The sequence below is a fragment of the Phocoena sinus genome, chromosome 9 (genome assembly GCF_008692025.1).
Source record: "Phocoena sinus isolate mPhoSin1 chromosome 9, mPhoSin1.pri, whole genome shotgun sequence".
Classification (NCBI taxonomy): Eukaryota; Metazoa; Chordata; class Mammalia; order Artiodactyla; family Phocoenidae; genus Phocoena; species Phocoena sinus.
In genome coordinates, this window is record NC_045771.1 from 79882813 (window position 1) to 79905308 (window position 22496).

The 22496-nt window shown below is 34.0% G+C and overlaps 1 protein-coding gene across 2 annotated transcripts in view; it reads left to right on the forward strand.

Moving 5' to 3' along the window:
- The window catches only part of SEMA3A (semaphorin 3A), a 228951-nt gene that overhangs the window by 123031 nt on the left and 83424 nt on the right, over positions 1 to 22496 (forward strand). For both annotated transcript variants that reach the window (XM_032642551.1, XM_032642552.1), the window contains 2 exons: positions 239 to 332; positions 7811 to 7930. In XM_032642551.1, coding sequence (XP_032498442.1) covers positions 239 to 332; positions 7811 to 7930 — 214 coding nt within the window. The remainder of the gene's footprint in view (positions 1 to 238; positions 333 to 7810; positions 7931 to 22496) is intronic.

Consider the following 22496-nt stretch of genomic DNA (forward strand, 5'->3'; position numbering starts at 1 on the left):
TATGCACTGTCACTTGCAACATGCTAAATGCTACTAAAACTCACCGAGCTACATAGATATTTGTCTAGTAATAGCTAGGTTTTATCCCCCTTAAGTTATTCTGTCATCTCTAAAGTTTACACAAATAATAATACACCTTGATAGTGCAGAAGAATACGCAACCTCTCTCTGATTAACTGGCATGTTAAAAATACTTTCTATTATAAATAAATTGAATTCTTCTTTTTCTTTTCTACAGGACAACATTTTTAAGCTGGAAGACTCACATTTTGAAAATGGCCGTGGGAAGAGCCCATATGACCCTAAACTGCTGACGGCATCTCTTTTAATAGGTACTCAGTCAACAGTCAGCTAAACAGTGAATTTTCTGTAGATAATAGCCAGATTGCATGTTCCTTGTTATATACCAAGATTTTTCATTATTAATCATAAAATATTTTAGGAGTATGTCAGTTGAGATATTTTCAAATATTTTGAAAATGAAGAAGAAACACTAAATGCTGATTTGATTATTGTACTATCTAGTCTATGATTCTTTTTAATCAGAATGGTTTAATAGTGTCTTTAAAATTGGCTGCTCAATCACTATACATCCCCCTAGACCTTTACAATTTTTGTTTTGTAAAAATATGGTTTTGATTTTCATTTTTGGGGAAGAGGCGTTTCAAGGGGGAATTCTGACAGGTCAGAAGGAAAGAATGGGATTCACTCCAAGTTGTTAATTGTAGTCCCAAGATTTGTCACACTCTCAGCATTTGGTCAGCTTAATCAGCACAATGCAACTAAATGGTAGTACAATTGACAGAGACCCCTTGAGTTGACAAAGTCCTTCTGTATTCATCTTTTCTGACTTTAGGGCTTCTTCTTCTTTTTTTAATCTAACAAAACATTTTATGTATTTCCTGTGCCCTTTTCTTTAGCCATCTTCCTAGTTCTAGTTTTCTTCTTTCTTCTTTTACTTCAGCATTGCAGATATACGTGGTGAATGCTTAGCCATAGTTCAAAAGGATAGAAAGAGGAAGATAGAAGTAGGCAGAAGGAGAAAACTGTAGTTTGTATTGAAAAATAGAGAATTCTTTCCACATTCTTTTAACCACTTCTGGACTGGGATTAAATAATACACAAAAAGTGATAAATCATTAAACAATTTTTCTTTTTCTTTTTTTGTTTTCTTGTTTTAACTTTTGAGTATGCCAACAACCTAAAGTACAGAAGATTCTGGGTCATTACCTTACTCCTGAATATATGTTTTTATATAATCATGTAGAAATTATGTAACTTTTTGTTTCCTTTTCTTTTTCCTTTTGTTTTCTTTTTTATAAAATATAGAAAGTAATTATTTGATAACACAAAAGAATAATAAGTGAAACTTTTCAGGTATAAACTTTCTAATAAAATTTTGAATAATACATCTAGATTTTTAAAAGGTAAATTTAGGCTATTATTTGACATATAATATTTCATAAAGTTTAGCCTTTTTATTTTAAAAAATAGTCTTTTTTCTATTCAACAAACTAAGACTCTAGTCATACTGACTACAGCATTAACTTGAAAATATATTTTTTCCAGTATTCTCTAGTGTTTATCGCTGTTTCACTGATCCTTTTACTATTAAGAATAAAACCATTACAGCATGAATTACCTCCTCTATTGCTTTGGAAATGTAGACAATTTCAGTCCATTTGATCCATTTATGGAGCACTTTAACAAAAGTTTAAGACCTGAAGGAATGCAGCAAATGTAACACACTTATAATTTTCCTATTCGCAGATGGCCTAGTGATTACGTGTGGATGACTTCCTTAAGTGCACACACAGAAATTTGAAAACTGTCTTAAACAAAGGGGAGGAGTCCTATCTTGTTTGAACCTGCAGGCTATACTTATTTAAATTGCATACTGAACAAAAAAAGATAGATATTCCTCAAAAAAGCAGTATGTAAAAGTGTGCCTAGAGCAGCTTTATTTTGTGGTATGTTTCTCAGTAGGGGCTTGTTTATTTATTTTAATATTCCACTGAGAAAGTATGATGACAACTAAGTATTACATAGTTCATATGGCGTGCAGCCACACAATGTCCACAAAGAATATGAAACGCTGCAGTTTTGGTTTTATATTAGAACTTCCTTGAAACAGTTGTATAGGTTTGTGAAAAGGAAAAGAGAATGAGGGAAGTTGCATGAGTCAAGGAGAGGATGTATGGCTAGAAAAGAACGGTAGGCATTTCAGAGAAACAGCTTTTAAATGAAAGCCCAGATCTCACCTAGCCAGTACTGTAAAGTAATTGAATAATTTTCAGAGATATTTAGTGCTTATTGACAGAGGAGATTATTAAAGCCAACTTAAGTTAATTTCTGGATCAGTTGAATAGCAAGATACAGAAAAATGAGCAGGCCATACTAGACCTGGTAAAATCCCTCAAAATATTTGTAGCACCATTTTAATTCAAAAGCTGTGACTTCCTTTATTGAGGTTACCTGCTTCTTTATAACTATGCTATAATTCTGCCACGCGTCAGGAAAGAACATAATTTGACATTAGAATATGCTCTCACTTGGTATTAAAGGTACTCCCCAAATTAATTAACTATAATTGAGAAATTATTTGAACCACTCTGAGCCTCAGTTTCTGTGTATGTAAAATGGCATGGCTATGCAAATTCCACTAGTTTGTTGTGAGAATTAAATAAGACAACGTAATAGCATACTACATTTGGGTACGTACATATTTCTGGCGTATATTTGGAAGCAGAAACTGAAAAAAGAGGAACAGGTAATAGTGGTTTTCTGTAGGGAGGCTAGGAGAGAAATTTGGTAATGTATAAATTTTACATTTTTAATTTTGTATCATTTACAACTACTTAAAAAATGTTAGTTTTAAAAGTACAGTATTAACAAAGCCAGTATATTTATTGTTACAGAAAAGGTTGCTTAACAAATGTGAAAATGTAAAAGTATTCCCATACCCTTCCACTCTCAAGAAGTAGCTTTCATCCATGCCATGTCGGGGGTGTGTGTGTGTGTGTTTGAGAGACATATTTTTTTCCCTCTGTTTCTAATTACTCTGCTACGCTGTGAGTGGAATTTGCTTAAGGTGTTAACAACATAATGGCTTGGTCTTTAGGTTTGTTTGATTTTTACTCACATCCATGATACACTTTACACCTGTGTTAGTAATGCTGTGATTTCATCAGGAAATTTTTTTTTTCCACCTTCTGTTTCTTCTCACCACACCCTTTTTAGGAATTGTAATCCAATACGTTAACTGATCTAAGCCACATTTTTACTTCATTTTGAGCTGTGAACAGAAAGTACAGAGTACATATGAACTTGTGTTTTTAACACATGCTTCTCAGGTAACGCTGCCATGGTGGAAATGCAGTTCACTAAACTTTTTGTTCATCTCAGTAAAGAATGCTTTCCTTAGAGACAGTTAAGAAAGCTTACAGTTCAGAAAGAATGGCACTGTACTCAAATATGAAAGAGCAACTTTCATATTTGACAATTTCTAGCTTGTTAGTTACATCTGTCAGCACTAATTTATCTCAGTCTGATGTATTATTTTTTTTTTTTTTTTTTTTTTTTTTTTTTGCCTTACGCGGGCCTCTCAATGCTGTGGCCTCTCCCGCCGCGGGGCACAGGCTCCGGACGCGCAGGCCCAGCGGCCATGGCTCACGGGCCCAGCCGCTCCGCAGCATGTGGGATCTTCCCGGACCGGGGCACGAACCCGCGTCCCCTGCATCGGCAGGTGGACTCTCAACCACTGCGCCACCAGGGAAGCCCTGATGTATTATTTTTGAGACATCAAACTGCCTATATTGTACTTTTGTAGAAAGACTTAACAACTTTGTTGGACAAGAGTATCCACAACCACTTTTTGATGTGTATAACAATTCCTTGAGTATATTATTCTACCATCAATTTAATAAAATTGGACAGATACATTTTCTTTCACTAGTAACTTAGTATATATGGGAAAACCCAAAAGTATGTATCTTAGCCATAATGCAATTTGAATCATTGTAAGCTAACATTTACCTATACTTAGGGTCATAAAATTGGAAAATTAACAAGCATAATTTGATAACTTCATAAAGGACCTCGAACATACAAAAGAAGTTTGGCAAGTGGGCTTTTTTTAAAAAATTTAAAAATATATTTGTTCTCCAAATATAAGCCAACTAAGATATGTAAATTGCTTAAACGCAGATATATATATATTTTTTTTAATAAATTAATTTTATTTATTTCTGGCTGTGTTGGGTCTTCGTTGCTGCACACGGGCTTTCCCTAGTCACAGCGAGTGGGGGCTGCTCTTCGTGGCGGTGCGCGGGCTTCTCATTGCAGTGGCTTCTCCTGTTGCGGAGCATGGGCTCTAGGCGTGCGGGCTTCAGTAGTTGTGGCACATGGGCTCAATAGTTGTGGCTCACAGGCTCTAGAGTGCAGGCTCAGTATTTGTGGTGCACGGGTTTAGTTGCTCCGTGGCATGTGGGATCTTCCCAGACCAGGGCTTGAACCTGTGTCCCCTTCATTGGCAGGAGGATTCTTAACCATTGTGCCACCAGGGAAGCCCTAAACTCAGAAATTGTCAGGTCATTTCAGATAGCCAAAGAATGTAATAAGTCTTTAATACAGGGTAGAATACACAATTACATTAAATGAAATATAGTCTGAGTTTATATTTTATATCTGCTTAAAGAGAATGCAAGAGTAGGATATTCTACCACCTATACAGCTGGGCCAAATAAAAAATATGTCATACAATTTCTGGAGGAGTCATCCTGGATAAGAACCCTATAGATACCTGAGCAGAAAATCTGATCTAAGGCCTGGTGTAAAGGAACAGTTAGTGGTATTGAGCATTGACAACATGAGAATGTGCCCTCATGCCCACCTAATCATCTAGTGCCCTCCAGCTCATAGATATCATGTTGACTCTTGCTAAAAATAATATTTGAGTAGGAGGTAATTTCCTATGACTGGAGGCAACTGGTGCCTTAACTACAACCTTCCTTCGGTTTCTAAGTCAACTCTTTATAAATTCTGTCTTTCGTAATAAATTCAGTCACTAGCTCTTCTACTGTGAACTCTTCTAACTCTTCTACATTCTCTGAGTGACAGAAAATCAGTGTTTCTGCCTTTGCCTTCATTTATATTGTTATTTGCCTTCCTCATGTGGGAATGAATCAAAAAAGAGTCATAAGTTGTAAAACAGCTAAACAAATGAATATGAGAAACAAATACCTATCAATATCCAAATAATGTTTATTTGGTTACAGTTTTCGTTATTTCAACTCTATCTGGAATAGAATTTACTATAATAGCAACCGTAATTATGAATTTTACTCACACTGAAAAAGCTAAATGAAAAAAGCAATTAACTGATGATATTCTTTACTCTTCCATTTCTGATTATACTTACTGTTAGGCATGGTCTGGCTACAGTCTGATATGAAATTGCTCAGTTTTCACCTTTCGGTTGTTCTGTTCTAGCCTTTCATGATTTTCATCACCTAACGTGGTTGAGGGGGCAATGAGGTTCAACTAGTAATTTAATACTTTTGATTTTTCAAGGTAAAGAGGGTACAGGTCACCCTATGACAGACAGGTGTTCCAACATGAAAGTATTTGAAATTGACATGAACGTTTTAGGCTGCTTTCACAACACACTTTTAACTAACATTCTCTCATTCACCTGAAGTTTAAAAATTCATCACTTCTGTCAATCAGTTATTTGTAAAAAGATAAGGTTTCAACCTTAATAAAAATGTTACAGTGATTGAATACAGGTTAAAATTAAGTAGACCATATGCATTAAAATGTTTCAAAATACCTTTGAAACTTTTAGATAGCTTGTTCATAGTGTTTTTGTGCCTTTCGAAAAGGGTTATTTCTTTACCTTGTGGGCATATAGAACATTATTGTAGCATATTATGGTGAGAGCAACTCAGATTTGAGCAAGTTGATATTTAATTAAGTAAAGAGAAGACAAGATGCTTTTGAATCCCAAAGATACCATAATATGGCAATTTATGGTGTCATATGAGTACCATCCATTTAGCTAGTAATTTGTACTTAATACATTGTCAAACCATCACTTTTATTTGTCTTGATTCACAACAATTCAAAATAAGTGATCAATTTTTAAAAACTCAGTCTCTAAGATAAGGTGTCTTTCTATTAATATTTAAAGTTACAACTTGGCGTTTCTCAGTGGTTCTGTCTATGTAGCTATTCTGCACTGCTTTGGAAGTTTTCCAAAGCCTGGTACCTTCAAACACATGAGAGAACCAGAGGTTCTGCCAGAGGAATTAATTTAGTTTGGACCACTGAAAAGGTCTATTTTTGTTTCAAAGCCCTTTATTTGCGAGTGAGAGTTGTGGGTGTGAACAAAGATAACACATAAAGGATCAGACTAATTAGACTTTCCCAAAGGTATTGATAACTGAAGATGCACAGAAAGTTTCTGATTGATATACAAGAAAGTCCTTTGGAAATTATAGTGGTATACAAATGTTTTAAGTTATAATTTATGTATGCCTACTTTGTTTTCTGAGTATTTTTTGAGTCAATGAATTCAGAAACATTAGCGTATCCAAATAATCAACAAGATAATAGGTTTTACTGTCATTATGGTAGATTATTTGGAGAAAATGTTACATTTATTGTTGTTTCGCTGATAATTCACTGTAAGCAAGCAGGCAATAATGCATTTTCTGGATGGAATAATATGAGGCACTTTTTGTTTAAAGGAAAGAAAATGTCATTTTTACAAAGTTCAGTTTATTGAACGGTGGTATGGTATATATTTAGTATAAGAGGCTTGGGTTAAACAGGCCTGGGTTTGAACTTTCACCTTGACTTGCCTAGTCATTAGCCGAGCAACCTTGGGTTTCTTGAGCTATAAAATAGGGATAACATTTACGTCATGGGGTTGTTGACAGAACTAAATGAGATAATTTGAAAGTGTCAAGCCGGAACCTGACTAGCCTGCAAGCGCAACTGGTATTCAGTAAATATTAACTTCTCTTTCTCCTTATTTCTTTTTCCTTTCTATTCCAACCTTCTGATTATGATTCTCCCATTATTAAACTCTGACCTAGAGTTAATTCAACTTAAGTAGAAATGAGTCAAAGCACAACAGAATCTTGAGCTGTAGTGATTATGGCCTGTGTTTATCAAAATACCCCCTTCTTCAAACACATTTCTGTTATATCTGAAACTATGTGGTGGACTTGTTTTTGGATTGTATGATAGCTCATACCAAGTTAGAACATTTTTCCCACTTGATATACTAAAAAATGAAAGGCAAGAAAAATTTTTGGCAAGGAAAATATTAGTCTTCTCTAAATTATAGCAAAATCTCATTAATTTAGATCCCACTATAAAGGAAGTGTATTAGAAATTTAATTTCCATTAAAATCAAAACTATAAGCAAGATTTTGCAATGAGACTTTACCCTAAAAAATAAAGATATTAGAACCATAGTAGTTTGAAACGTATAAAAGCAGACAATGTGACGCATATAATTTGTGTTTTGTACTTTGTCTTTGGTCATAATAGAAAATATAGAAGTTCATGTTTTAGTAATGTGCACTGAATCATACTTTACTCAGTTTTTCAAAGTTAGTGCTAAATGAGTAGTGAGATACTCCCTTCAACAAAGACACAGGATAAACATAAGTAGCTTTGCATAATGATGCAGAGAGCATTAGTGTGGTCTTAACATGAAACCTGTATTTTGTGTGTTTTGTTTCTCTTGCCTCAATTGAATTAAAGTATGTGTATGTGGTTCTATTTTGTCACAACACAGATGGAGAATTATACTCTGGAACGGCAGCTGATTTTATGGGGCGAGACTTTGCTATCTTCCGAACTCTTGGCCACCACCACCCAATCAGGACAGAGCAGCACGATTCCAGGTGGCTCAATGGTAGGTGGTGCGTGCCAGAATGCAGGCACAAAACACGGGCATCTATAGTAAGTCAGTGGAGAGCTTTCCTTATACGGTGCAAACAGCATGAGTTGAGATTTAGTGTGCAGATAAACTCATGGTGGTGACTTCATGGCTGTGTGTGTGAGAAAGTGGGACAAAAAGAGAAAAGAGAGATTAAAAATTTAAGAAAATATTTGCTTTGTGCCAAAACTAAAGTTTCTCAGTAGTTAACTATGGAAAGAAATAGATCTGGGCTGGAGCTACGGAAGGGAGGCAATGGAAAAAGATAAGATGACTTACCAGTCTTGTCTTCCAGGGACACCACAACAAATCTCATGATGTAGTATTTTTTTTTCCTCCACACCTCTCATGTGGCCTTGAGAGCATAAGTTATTAAATGTTTGAAAAAATTGTTGTGCTAAAAGCATTACATTGAAAGTGTTTTTGAAAGGACTTTGTATCATTTCATTTGATTCTCCTTTAATCTTCCTAAAATTCTTTCTCCTGTTTTATAGGTTGGGAAATTAACATTAATATTTTATCTAAGATTACATCTAACCCAATAGTAGATCTGGGGCAAGAACCCAGTTTCCTGACCTTTAGTCACTAGTGTCATACTTGATGAAGCAGATACTTTTTTTAAAAATTTATTTTATTAAAGTACAGTTGATTTACAATGTTGTTTTAATTTCTGCTGTATACCAAACTGATTCAATTATACATATATATATATATATATATATATATATATATTCTTTTTCATGTTCTTTTCCATTATGGTTTATCACAGGATATTGAACATAGTTCCCTGTGCTATGCAGTAGGACTTTGTTGCTTATCCACTCAATATATTATAGTTTGCAAGGCAGATACTTTTTTAATTCTCTTTTTCTTTTTAATACATAAATAAATTTACCGTAGAAGAAAATTATAAAATTTATATGCCAAAAATAAATAAATACTATTTTCATTCAGATTTTGAACCAAATAATCCTTATATAAGTCTTCCATGTAGAGGTGTTTTTTTTTCGATTATTCATTTATGCATTCATCAAAGATTTTTTTATAATCGTCCCCACCATATTTTCATGGTTATTTTTTATTATTAAATAATGATCTCCATTTATATCTGCCTTCAGTCCTATAAAATAAAGCTTCCCAGTCTCTAATCTTGCATTCATGAACTCTCCTTTGGTTTTACATGCCTCATTAATAAGGATGAAGCTCATGGCTTACAGTCCATCTATGTACTCAGTAAGATGCTTGATTGTCTCACTCTTTGAACTTCTGCCACACTTGCTTCTCCTGAACTTCTAGGGGGGTACCCAAAATTCATTTCACCTCTGTCTTTCACTGGTTTGTTATAGAACAATCACAATATGCTCTAAAACCTCGCTGAAATTTCAGGAGACCATGAGCTGTGTGTCTTCGTTCTTCTATATCCCAATTCTAAAATGACTATTTAAAACATACCTCAAATTACCTCAATCAGCATTTCATTCCTCCTGTAACAACATTTCTGATTGTCCTGTTATTTTTCATGTATTAGTGAAAATGATGTGCCCCTTAACTTCCACCTTTGACCCTACTGCTTTGCTCTTAATGGCATTGATTTATTTTTCATAAATTTACCCAATTTACTGTTTTTGCTGTTTTTATCTCTTCTTCACCACTGATTTCTTCCCTGACCTGCAAACATGTTTGTCTACTCTATCCATACTCTCCCTTTAATCATGGTGTACCACGAGGTCCCTAGATGTCTAAGTCCATAGCCTGGTTAGGAACTTGTTTTCTCAGCATTTTCACCAGATTTAGCCATTTTCAACCTGACTTTGATCCCATGAAACTGCTCCTCCACTAATGACTTCCTATGTTTTTTTTTTATCAGTCTTCATTTAGATAACCTCTCCTGTGGTATTTGTCACTTAACTAGCCCTTTGTCTTTAAAAGGGTCTGTTCTCTCAGTTTGCTGCATTTCCTGCTCTCCCAATTTTCTCCAGTTTGACATTACTTCCCAGTTGCTGTTCTTTAAATGCAGGTGATGCCTAAAATAATTCATGATTGAGTACAAACACTGTGGTAATCAAAAGGGACTGGACATATAGTCAAATACCCACCTCTGGGGGTAGAGGAGGTAGAATGGTGCCCAGGTGACCATCTGAGAAATTAGAAGCCTCACTAAGGAAAAGAAAAATGCTGAGCTGAGATCACGGTAAGGCTCTCTGTGTAAAGCCGTTGAAGACCCAAACTCTAAAATCCCAGAGGACAGTTTTGGAATATCCACTGTTAATTATTAAACCTAGGCTTTGTATGGACTCAAAATTAGTAGGAAAAAACCTCTTTCATTGTGGTTATCTGGTCTACTCTCAAACGGAAATATTTATGTAGAAGGGGAAAGTTTGTTTTTTTGTTCAGCAAGAATGAGACTTTGATCTACTAAGAACTCTAAAGGGCATACAAGCTTTCACTGTCCATGAGAAAGAAAATCTCATTAGAAGATGGAATAACATAAAGGAGAGTATAGTATCCATTTCATTTTCATGACCTTGGAGGAAAAAAGTCATCAAGTTAAAGCTGCTTTTGTGCAACGCACTCACATGTTGACAGCTGAGTCTGAATAATTTACACTGTGGGAAAACAGTCATTGTCCGCAGCTCTGTACTTCATCTCTGCAAATGTGTAGTTCATTTGAGAATTCAGTTATCAGTCTCTCAGCACTAAACGTGAGAACTGATTTTGCCAAATTAGCACAAAGGTTACATTTGACAGGGTGCAGAAACCAGAACTGCAGCAAGGTGGAGGATGCAGACACATATGAGATAGAACCAAGGGACTGTGTGATTCACAAGCCTCATGAAATTAAACACCACTGAAGAACAAAATTGGAAACATAATGTTTACACACGCATGTATAAAATAAGTGAATTTTGAGGCATCAGCATAGACTACACAATCAGTTGTGCTGCCAGAAGTAATAAATTACTTTGCAAGGTACTTTTCGAAAGGTCTCCTGGGCTATTGAAATTAATTTTGGCACAGGACTTACTTTACTTTTATCAAATCAATTCAAACCAATTCAATTATTTTGGAAGAATTAGTTGGCCTATTTCAGATGACTTTTAATTTGTGTTCTTGCTAAATAAAAATGAAAAAACTGTGTGTAGAATTGGATTTTGAAATGTCTTAACTTTTATGGAATTTCACTATTTTCATAATTACTCACTAAAGTTTACATTTTTATAATAGTAGCAGTAAAGGCTTAAATTCAGTTTCATTTTACCAGGAAACATTAGGAATTAAGTAACAAACTTTTAGATGAAGGAACATGAGAGATGGAATCTATTGATTTCTTCCATAACTGCTTTTTAAAAATCATCCTTTACACTAGCCCCTAGTTTAAGATTGCTAGATGTTAGAACAACTTTTGATTCCAGAAAATGTACTGGTATGAGTTTGACCTGATGTGCCAAAATTCGCTGTTTTTTTCTTTTTGCTTCATAAATTCTCTTGATATTATATAGCTTTAAACTTCAATTCTAATTTTGGTTTACTAACAGTGTAAAAATTAGGTAAAATTTCTCTCTGTATATTCATAGTAAAAAACCAAGTTTACCCTGCTGTTATAGTAGTGATTTCTTATCATTTATTGTGTAAGTATCACCTAGTTCTTGTACATATTAGTCATTCATTAGAGCAGATGGATAGCTAACCCACATTTATTTGATGGACACTATTTCTAACATTGTTTATTTATGTCTTGGACTAACATTGGAATGCTCTATGATAGAAGGAAAGACTACAGTCTTTAGAGTGGGACACTGTTTTACCTTGGCCTTGTACCTATTCATGGGTTTATAATACTACCTACCTCTTAGAGTTGTGAAAAAATCGACTACATGATAATGCATGTAGAGTACTAAGCAAGTGATTGGCATGTAGTAAGCACTTAATAAATGTGAGTTTTTTCTGTATCCTTTATCCCACTTCCATTGGGTGGAGCATGCTTAGTAAGCTTTGTCAGACTCATTCTGTGAGTGATTATATTTGAGTCAGGGTGAAAGGGCAGTCAGAGCTGGGTTTAATACATGAAACCACATGGATCCTTGAGAGAGAGCCAAGGCCCAGTGCACACAAACAGACCTAATTACAGTGCCCAGAGTGTTAGACCTTCCTCCTCATTTTAGGAAGACCTGTTTTCTTTTAGTGGAATTTCCTAAAAGGATTGTGCCTGTGGATAGACCAACTCACTTGCTTTTTTTCCTGTAATTGAAATGGTATGCGAGTCATCATTCCACTTCCTCTCACTTGTAACACTCATACCAGGATGGCTTTGCCCTTATTGGAATCAGCATAGCTTCCTCTGTGGTCATGCACTAGGATATTTCATGTTCTCTAAAGATTCAAATTTCTCCACAAGATATATTTTTTTGAAAATAGAACCAAGAAATGTAACCGCAAATAAATTCTGAGAGCACAAATTAATACTGCATGGTACCAGATACCTAATCTTAAATCACTTGTATAACTCTTTTGATATACTATTTTAATTCTACCATCTTTAAAGGCATGAACTGTATCAGAGTATCTAACTGGATTTTTTTAATAAATAAAATTAATCATCTAGTTTGACATAATGTCAGACTTATTAATGATGCCATTTTGAACTATTTCTCTGACTTAAGTTAGTAATATTTTGCTGACCTTGAGGAAAAAAAGCCCTCTGGAAGCCTTACTCTATGGTTACATGAGCAGATGAGTATTATAGATGTTGAGTGACCATTCAGTTGAAACAACAAGAGCAACCACAAACATCCTCTATGAAAGAAGCAACAAAGATAGAGTCTTTGTAAACTTTTGAATTACATATTCTATGAATTACGTTCTGTAGTAATTAGTTAACAGTTCTGAAGTATCAGTGCATAGAGTCACAAATAAAAATGTTAGTATTTTTGGATATTTTTGGTGAAATCATGCTGAAACATGGATATGTAATAGTTTAAAATAAGTATCCATAACTATATCTAAACACAACCTATTAGTTATGGTTTTTTCCTTATGACTCTATTACCAAGAAAAATTTTCATGCTGATAAAGAATGCCCACCTGCCAGAAATACAATTTTTTCCAAAAATACATACCATGAAATTATTCTGCTCTCTAAATGATGATAAATTTAATACACTCACTAAATATGCCTTCTTTTTCTCATAAAGAAAAAGTTCCCAAAGTATACCTTTACTTGCTCTTCTTTTCTGAGGACCTATTTTCTGTGTCATATTTTATCTAAGGACCATAATCACTTTTAACCAGTTTTGTTTGAAATTACTTTGCACTTATGAGGGAAAAAAATGAATAAAACTTCGGAATAAAAATTAACTCATTAGTGGCAATGTTTGGAACATGATTCTTTTTTCAGGCCTCTGAGAAAATGTAGCTGAATAAAATAGTTAGGATATGCTATTTTAACATTTTTTAATGATGGGCTAAAAAGTACAACCCTCAAGTATGGCACATTAATCACAAATTTTGAACCACTTATTTCAGAATTTATAGTTGAATGGTGAGAGTAGAAAATAATATTTAAGGGCATGATTACATTTACTAAAGAAAATTCTACTTTTTAAATTAAAATTGATGAAAATATATAAAAGTGAGACAATATCTTGGAAAATTCTTTAAATTATAGCCAGCTCTCTTTTTCCTCTTGGTTCTTAACATTATTTTTCTCTCGTCTCAGCATCAGCTTAATGAATACAGAGCCTGTCTATATCAATTTCCTCTTCTAGAGTCACTACATTCAGAGCTTGGTGGGCCTCAATAGGGATTTACTGCTGACTGAGTAATCTGGGTTCATGTGTGCAGTGACATCAAGCAAGAGATTTACCCTGAGAAGTGGATGCCATGACAATGCGTGTAACCATGGTGTGACTGGCCTCTCTGACATGGCTCTCAAAAGCTTTCCTTCTGTGAAAACAGAAGCCTGTTTGCAAATTAATTAGTTTCTGGCGGCAGCTTGATTGTTGACCCAGAGTTTGTAGAGTGGAAAAACAATCAGATTAGTGTGCTCAGGGTAAAAGACCAGTGTGCAGTTGCGTGTGGCTTGCTCAACTATTGAAACCATGAATGGACTGAAACAAATTCTTTTCTGAGAAGCCTAGGCAGAGGTTAAGTGTGATGAGCCTAGAGCTCCCAGCAGCAGGGGTGGGGGAATTAAAGGATTTTAGCCAGATAAAGCTGAATGATGGCAAGCAATGCCATTGAATTTTAATAGCATGGATAGTTTTGACCAAATAATAAAAAAAAAAAAAAAACCCAAAAAACACTTGTTATGTTGTTCTAATCCCTCTGAGTAGAAGGAATAAGTTTACAATATTATTAAATGTAGGTTTGACACAAATACTTTCACAGTAGAAAATTTCAGAAGTTTTCAGATGGGAAGGTTTTAATTAAATTTGTCTCAAAGGCTAATATGATAACGTCTAAATGAAAAACGGTTATGAAGTAACCTGCATTTTTATGTTGATAAAATTTTTGTTGATATATTTACCTCAGCTGCTTTCTGAGGTGTAATCCTCACATGCCCAATAAAATTAATCCTGAGTCAAAGAGAGATGTTGGCTGATGAGAATACATATTCAGCTATCTACTTTTGCAAATATCAAATTAGGTAACCGTGCCAAGGAATGATGTCTGCAATCTTAGGGTGAAAAAATTCTGCATACAGTTTTTGATGATTAAAATTTGTTTTAGTCAATAAATTATTGTTTATGCTTCATTTTGTAAGATTACCTAACACAATAAGCCATATATACTCTTCCTTTTTAGATACCACTGGCAGATGTCTCGCTAAATACAGCTCTGATGGCTATCACAGTACTTTCCCGTTCAAAAATCATTTATATCTCTGAATTTACAAGTGAATTGAATCCAGATTTTGCTGCCTGTCACGTTCTTTGTCATGCAATCCTAAATGACCTGTCCAATATTAAACACTAACAGACTCAAATAGGGTGGGTTGCCCTTAAATTTACTATCATTTTCATGTAACCATACCATTCTCTCATTGGATTTTAATCTTTCCCACCTTTGAATCCCAAGAGCACATATATGCATGTTTCGATTTATCACAGGGCCTACCACTTTGCCTTGCAATCTAGGATATGCCAAATAAGAAACTCTTCAGTGAACCTTCTCTGCAGGCTCTGGGGTCAGATGGCCTGAGTTTGTATCCTAGGTCCTCCCATCTACCACCCTTGTGACTTGGGGGGTAATTTATGTTACTTATTTTCATCACCCATTTATGATTTGTAAAATAGGATTAATAACTAATACACTGTCTTTCTGAAAATGCATGAGACAGTCCTCATAAGGTACTAAGAACAGTGTCTAATAATATGGTAGATGCTCATTATAACTGTGATTGCTGCTGACGTCTGCATACCAGCTCTATACATAGAACACAGTGCACATTTGGAGAATTAATACAGAGAACCAGCCTGAAGGTTATGTTTACCTTCCTTAATCTGTTCTCAGGCTATTTTGTTTTGTCTTATTTAATTGACTATTGTCAATATATGGGCACTTAATACATCAAAAATATATAAAATATTTGTCTTTAGTATTAAAATAGTATATAAACTTTTTAGTCAAATTGGGCTTAACAAAATTAGCAGATGAAACAATGAAATGGTGAACCAAGGGTAAATTTAGCTCTATTAAGTGCAATACTTACCACTTAAATAAATAAATCATTAGGTTAATTCTTTTTTTCCAATATAATTTTTAAAAAAACATTGACTGCATTGTTGCATCTAGGATATTCATGTATCCTGCCGTATCACAGCTTAGCTTTTAATTTTTTTCATATGAAGACGTTATCTGTAACCTTTGGGGTCGTGGTTAAGAGCATGGAGTCTGTGGAACTTGACCGCCTGACTTGGGCACTAACTGAGCAGCTGGAGACAGCTACTGTAGGCTACCTGTGCTCAACGTCCCTTTTTTCAAGTGGAAACGATAATCGTTCCTCCCTATTGGGTTGTTATGAGAATTATGCATAAGTAAATTTCTATAAAGCACTTGGAAAAGAGACTATTCTTACCAGAAACAAAACAGACAAAACAACTCAGTTGATGTTAGCTTATTCCATAACATTATGTAAGAATTTTAAATAATAGAAAAATAAAAATACCTAAATATGTCAACTCACTAAAGATGTAGTAGAATGTACAGTCTCACTTAACTGAACAGCCATGTATTTCTAGGAAAGCAATGAAAATGGCTTAAGGAAAACAAGACAAGATGAAGTGATAGTAATCTATGCCCTTTCCTTAGGCAGAGTCTATACATACAGGATTTCTTGTCTAATGATGTGAGTACATTTTGATAAAACAGATCTACTACTCTTTTGCTTCAAGAAAGGGAAAAAGGATTTTTTTTTCTAAGTTTAGAAATATCCTAAGTTACTTACATATGACACTGAAATGCTCTAAACTTCATATATCAACTAAACATAAATTATAAAATGTTCTGCAGAAGAAGGGTCTTTAAAATATTTTCCCGGTAATATTAGTAAGGAAGATTTGCATGTGTTTGGATGTCCTTAAAAGAAACATTTTTTACTTAAAATTGTTTGTGTCACTATATGTTTTAAGTAACTAGACAAGAGAAAATCACATCCCTTCACCTCCCAACCAGGCCTCCCCCACCTTCCTTTCAGCAATCTATCAAATTCCTGTGGCACTTTTGGATCAACACATAAATTCTGCATTTTAAACACTATAACATTTTACATATGGTAATATTATTATTTTAAAATATATTTATGCAAAAATAAAGATATGCATTTGAGAACTATAGTTTATTAGTAGTAATTTTGTAAATTGATAAGTATAAATTTTTTTCATTAGAAGTATAATTTTTGTTATTTTGTGATGGTTTACTAAATCATAACTATTTTGGCCTTTAATGTAGGCTGTTAGCATAAGGAATTCATCAAAAATGTGTCTCTTCAATATGTTTATAAATTTGTCTAAATTCATATAAGTGTAAATAATCTCTTTCGCCTCATTTAATTACTAATATTTTTGCTTTTTTATTTTTATTTTTTAATTTTTATTGGAGTATAGTTGATTTAAAATGTGGTGTTAGTTTCTGCTGTACAGCAAAGTGAGTCAGTTATACACATATATATATCCACTCTTTTTTAGATTATTTTCCCATAATGGTCATTACAGGGTATTTAGTAGACTTCCTTGTGCTGTACACTAGGTTCTTATTAGTTATCTATTTTACGTATAGTAGTGTGTATATGTCAATCCCAGTCTCCCAATTTATCCCTCCCCGCCTTCCCCCTTGGTAACCATAAGTTTGTTTTCTACGTCTGTGACTCTTATTTCTGTTTTGTAAATAAGTTCATTTGTACCATTTTTTTAGATTCCACATATAAGCAATATCATATGGTATTTGTCTTTCTCTGACTTACGGATAAAGAAGATGTGGTACATATATACAATAGAATATTACTCAGCCATAATTACTAATTTAAAAAAATGTTAGGGTTTCAATATCAAAGAGAACCATCCCTTTTTGTACATTTAAAATCCTCAGCTGAATGTGTATGGGAAATTCGTGACAGCCAATTTAGTTTTCCCTTTGAAACCCACACTGCCTTCTTCTGCTTAGCGTACAATAGGATTGAAGTGACAGACAGTACAGAGCTGTATTTGGGGGCTTGTATGTTGTGTTTTGACCCATTTACAATTTAGTAAACTTGAATCTCAGTGATCCTGAAAGTTATTAATGCCAAGACTGATATCAAATGATTACTGCCACGTAATTGCTTAACACCTATAGAGTTTATTTATCAGTGGGTTTTCTAAACACATTTAAGACTGAATGAACAAACTATACTCACGTTTTGCAGGACAAGAAAGTAATCTTCTAAGTCAAACAAAAATGACAGTATTCTGAAAATAGAAAACAAAACATAGAAATTACCACAAAACCTTACTCATTTGGGAATGAATTAAAGGGACATCTGGTCATACTAATAATTCAAATTATAAAATTTGGGCTTACAAGGCTAGGATGAACCAATAAGGTACAGGGCATCTTTGATCAATGACTTTTATGTATTTGCAGTAATCATATTAAATATTTTGACGGAAGAGAAATTATTGAAGTAGTGGAATATTGCTGTTTGCCATAAGAAAGCTAATGACTGACCTCCCTGTTGTTATTTCTGTTGATTTCCTTTAAATAAAATAAAAGGGAAAGTCACACTCTTTATAAATATCAAGGTAAATATACAGTCAACTCTGATCAACCAATCAGTGCCCAAATTAAGAAAATTGTAATATAACTGGATGTGAAAGCCCTTGAGATGATTGTATGTTAATGAATCTTAAAATGTGAACTGATTTTCCACTTTTTTCCAAACTGGAACTACCTTTACTGGCTTTCTGGTTTGTTTCTAATTCCTGAGTAAGAGCAACCTGTAGAAGGCAGTTGAAAAGACTGGCTGGGGCTAGGAATTTGACAGCAGGAAATAGAACAAGAATGGCAGACCATTAGAGCGTCCAGTTTTAATGTCCTACAATGCTGAGGTCATTTGGTAGTGATAGAGCAGGAGCAGCACCAAAAAAGAGGGTAGCCATGTCATAAAGATATGCAAAATCCCTACTAAATTTAATAGTTTTGATTAATTTTGTCATCTCCATTTTGTATAAACATGCTGCAACTCCATTAATCAGTTCTGCCTGTTAGCTACTCATGAATTCCCGAACTGTTTGTCCTTGGAAGGATCACACTTTGTTAGCAGTAGATGTCACTAATATGTTAGTGAAGAATATTCTGTTAAGAATAGCAAAATGAAACTTCATTTAATACACTTTAATACAACTAAGGAAGCTGACTATGTCATTGCTATTAAGCTTGATTACTTGTAACTATTACATATTTTCTAGGATGGGAAAACATAGGTTATCATTAAAAAGGAAAAAAAAATTTCTGCAAAACATATCTACCCACTATTCATATGGAGTCAGAAAAGAAAGATGATAATTATGGAGGAATAAAGGGAGAAAAGAAAAGAGTAATTCCTAATGGTTAATAATAACTTCCTGAATAGATTTTGTCATTATCACTTAACCATAGTAATAACATCTGTCACTATAAGAAAATGTATGACATCACAAACTGAAATTAAAATCTTTAAACTATACCATTGTCTCGTATCTAAAAGTCTAACCCTGAAGTTTATAATGTAGGTTAGATGTGATACATATTAAATAATTTTTACAGTCTCAGAACATTGCAAAATATTATTGGAACATATATTAATTCCTGGGCCATTTTATATCTGACCAGTAAAAACAATGAAACGCCATGTAATATGATAAAGGTAAAATAGCTAAGTTATTAATGAGGAGTTAAGAATAGATCACTTTTAGGTGAACTAAACAGTCAAATTTAATTACTATTTACAATGTATTTATTTTCTGTTTTTTAATGAGTATTTTTAGTTTCCCAAGCCTAGTCCCTTCTAGGCCCTTCTAGTCCTTTCTCATCTCATTCAGCAGTGTTTTCTGTTTCTCTGTATATAACTTAAGAATATCAGTCAACACAGTTACTAACATAGAATGCTATTCTTTCCTCTGTACCCTACAGTTCTACTGGAAGTGCTCCTAGATACCTGATATTAGCACAATGAATAGCTAGCTACAGTTGGTAGCTACTAATATTATTCTGGCCAACTTCCATTTTCTGTACACATTAAGCGCTCTCTAGGTACCAAGAACTATTATAAGAAACAGCTGAGTAAGAGAGATCCCTGCCCTCCAGGATAATACTAATAGAACTCTTTACCAATGGAAAACCGTGGAAGTCTTAGCACATCTATGGGATTATATGCATATATGTCCAACAAGTCTTAATATCTTAAAAACATTGTTTAACTCATAATGTAAGAAAGAAAGTACTATCCATTTTTCTTTCAGTGAAACATGAATTTTTTGATTCAGTTGATTTTCAGGCTTTGAGTATCAGAACCACTGACTGTCTGAGGTTTTTACTATAAAATGATTTGACAGCTTATGAGGGAGGTTATTTTTTGTCCATATATCTGCGGTCTTCTGTTAGAGAATATATATATAAGACAGTTCAAAATCCAAGAAATTGGAAACCCCCCTTTTTTCAAGTTTTGAGGAAAAGGATGGGAATCTTAGAATCAGAAAAACTGTGCATAATATGAATATAGATTTTTAGGAGGTATTATTTTAATGGCATACATTTGTAATTATAAATAAATTTTTAAGAAGGGAAGCCATGCCAAAAATAATGAGACCAAAAATAGATTGGTGGTGAGAGAGAATTAGTTAAGGAGTGGAGAGAAACTAGAAACAATATTCTTTTATATTCAAGTATTTTAGCAGAAGTTCTAAATGCTTCTAAATGTTCTAGAGATTCTGGATGTTCTGGGCTGCTGTCCAGTAAGTAAGTAAATAAGGTCACTTCAGCTGGTCTCTGAGCTTTAAAAGACATACATAAAAAATTACGAATTAATCATTAGCAACAATCATGATTCTTGACCCGTTTTCTAAGAGTAAAATCATTTAATAATGATAAAATAAATAATAAAAATAATTTGTTTTAAAATTTTAATTTCTAATTTGATTATTTAAAGCAGTGGTTGAATAAGAGCTTAAAAATGCATGTTCTGAACAGTTTTCTTGGGTAAATTTATTGTCTTCATGGATTTAACACACTATTTACTATAGAATTTTTATATATTAATAGTTATACTGCCTTTCTTTTCTATCATTAAACAGAAACTGTAGTAATTTTCTAGTTTCTTTGGGTTTTATTATATAAATCTATAAATTGTGTTGTTGTCATACGTTTACCTGCCTTTCTCTTTACAGCTGCTCTGTGTGTGTGTGGGGGGGGGGTGCACAGTAACAAATGGAGGGATATTTTAGTGGGGGGGGCACAGTAACAAATGGAGAGGGATATTATTTAAAAAGATGAGGAAATCTTTCTCTCGATGTTTTAAACTAATAATATGTAAACATTTCTTATTATATGGTCTAAGAAATTTATTCCAATAACATGTAATTATATAAGGCTCAGAGCATGGCTCAGACAATGGTTGTATTTATAGTTTAATACTTATTCCATGGAAAAGTGTAGAAATCGTAGGTCCACTAGAAAGTAAAACTAACTTGGTCTATATTAAAGATATTAGAAACCATTTCTTAGTGTTACTGAAATAAAGGGAAACAAACCCTGTATTTATTCAAAACAAAGTTGAAAGTATCAAATTGGTTTAGAAAATACCTTTATTAGTCTTGAGTAGGTATCTATGGAAACAACTCTGTATTAGCCCTCAAAATATATAAGCATTATTAAAGAAGAAACAATAGGGAAAAGTTGCAAGAAAAAAAAGAGGAAAAGGAAATGGAATGCTTGCACAGAACAGAAACCACAAATTGAGTTAAGCATTAGCACCAATTTTAAATCGCATCCCCCACACTGCAAATGCCTGACATTTAGTGTTATTACCCAGGATGTTTAAAAGTTTTAATAATTAAAGCAATAATTTGAGAAATTGATGTTTTTACATAAAGAAATAATTGAAATAATCATGCACAACTGAAATCCTATGTATAGTGTTTTATATTCTTCAAAGTGCTTCCTATAAGATCATTTCATCCTCCCCAAAACCCTGTGAAATAGAAAACTGAAGAAATAAAATTTAAGTAATCTGCAAGAGGTCAGAAGTAACCTTGTATCCAGTGAAAACTGAGATGAAATTCATACCTTCTGACTCTCTGTTCTCTTTCTAACATGTTCATTTTACTATTTACCATTACTAAAACTTGCATGTTTCTGTTCTTTGCTAAAGCTTTTTCATGTAGGAAATTTTTATCAAGTTTTAGACTTTGGTTTTGGGGTTTTTTTTTTTCCCCCTTCCCCCTCCCCATATCCTCAAGTCCGTTCTCTGGTAGGTCTGTGTCCATATTCCTGTCTTGCCCCTAGGTTCTTCATGACCATTTTTTTTCCCTTAGATTCCATATATATGTGTTAGCATATGGTATTTGTTTTTCTCTTTCTGACATACTTCACTCTGTATGACAGTCTCTAGGTCCATCCACATCACTACAAATAACTCAGTTTCGTTCCGTTTAATGGCTAACATTCCATTGTATATATGTGCCACATCTTCTTTATCCATTCATCTGCCAGTGGGCACTTAGGTTGCTTCCATGTCCTGGCTATTGTAAATAGAACTGCAATGAACATTGTGGTACATGTTTCTTTTTGAATTATGGTTTTCTCAGGGTATATGCCCAGTAGTGGGATTGCTGGGTCGTGTGGTAGTTCTATTTTTCGGGGTTTTTTTTGTTTTGTTTTGTTTTTTTTGCGGTACCCGGGCCTCTCACTGTTGTGGCCTCTCCCGTTGCAGAGCACAGGCTCTGAATACGCAGGCTCAGCGGCCATGGCTCACGGGCCTAGCCGCTCCGCGGCATGTGGGATTTTCCCGGACCGGGGCACAAACCCGTGT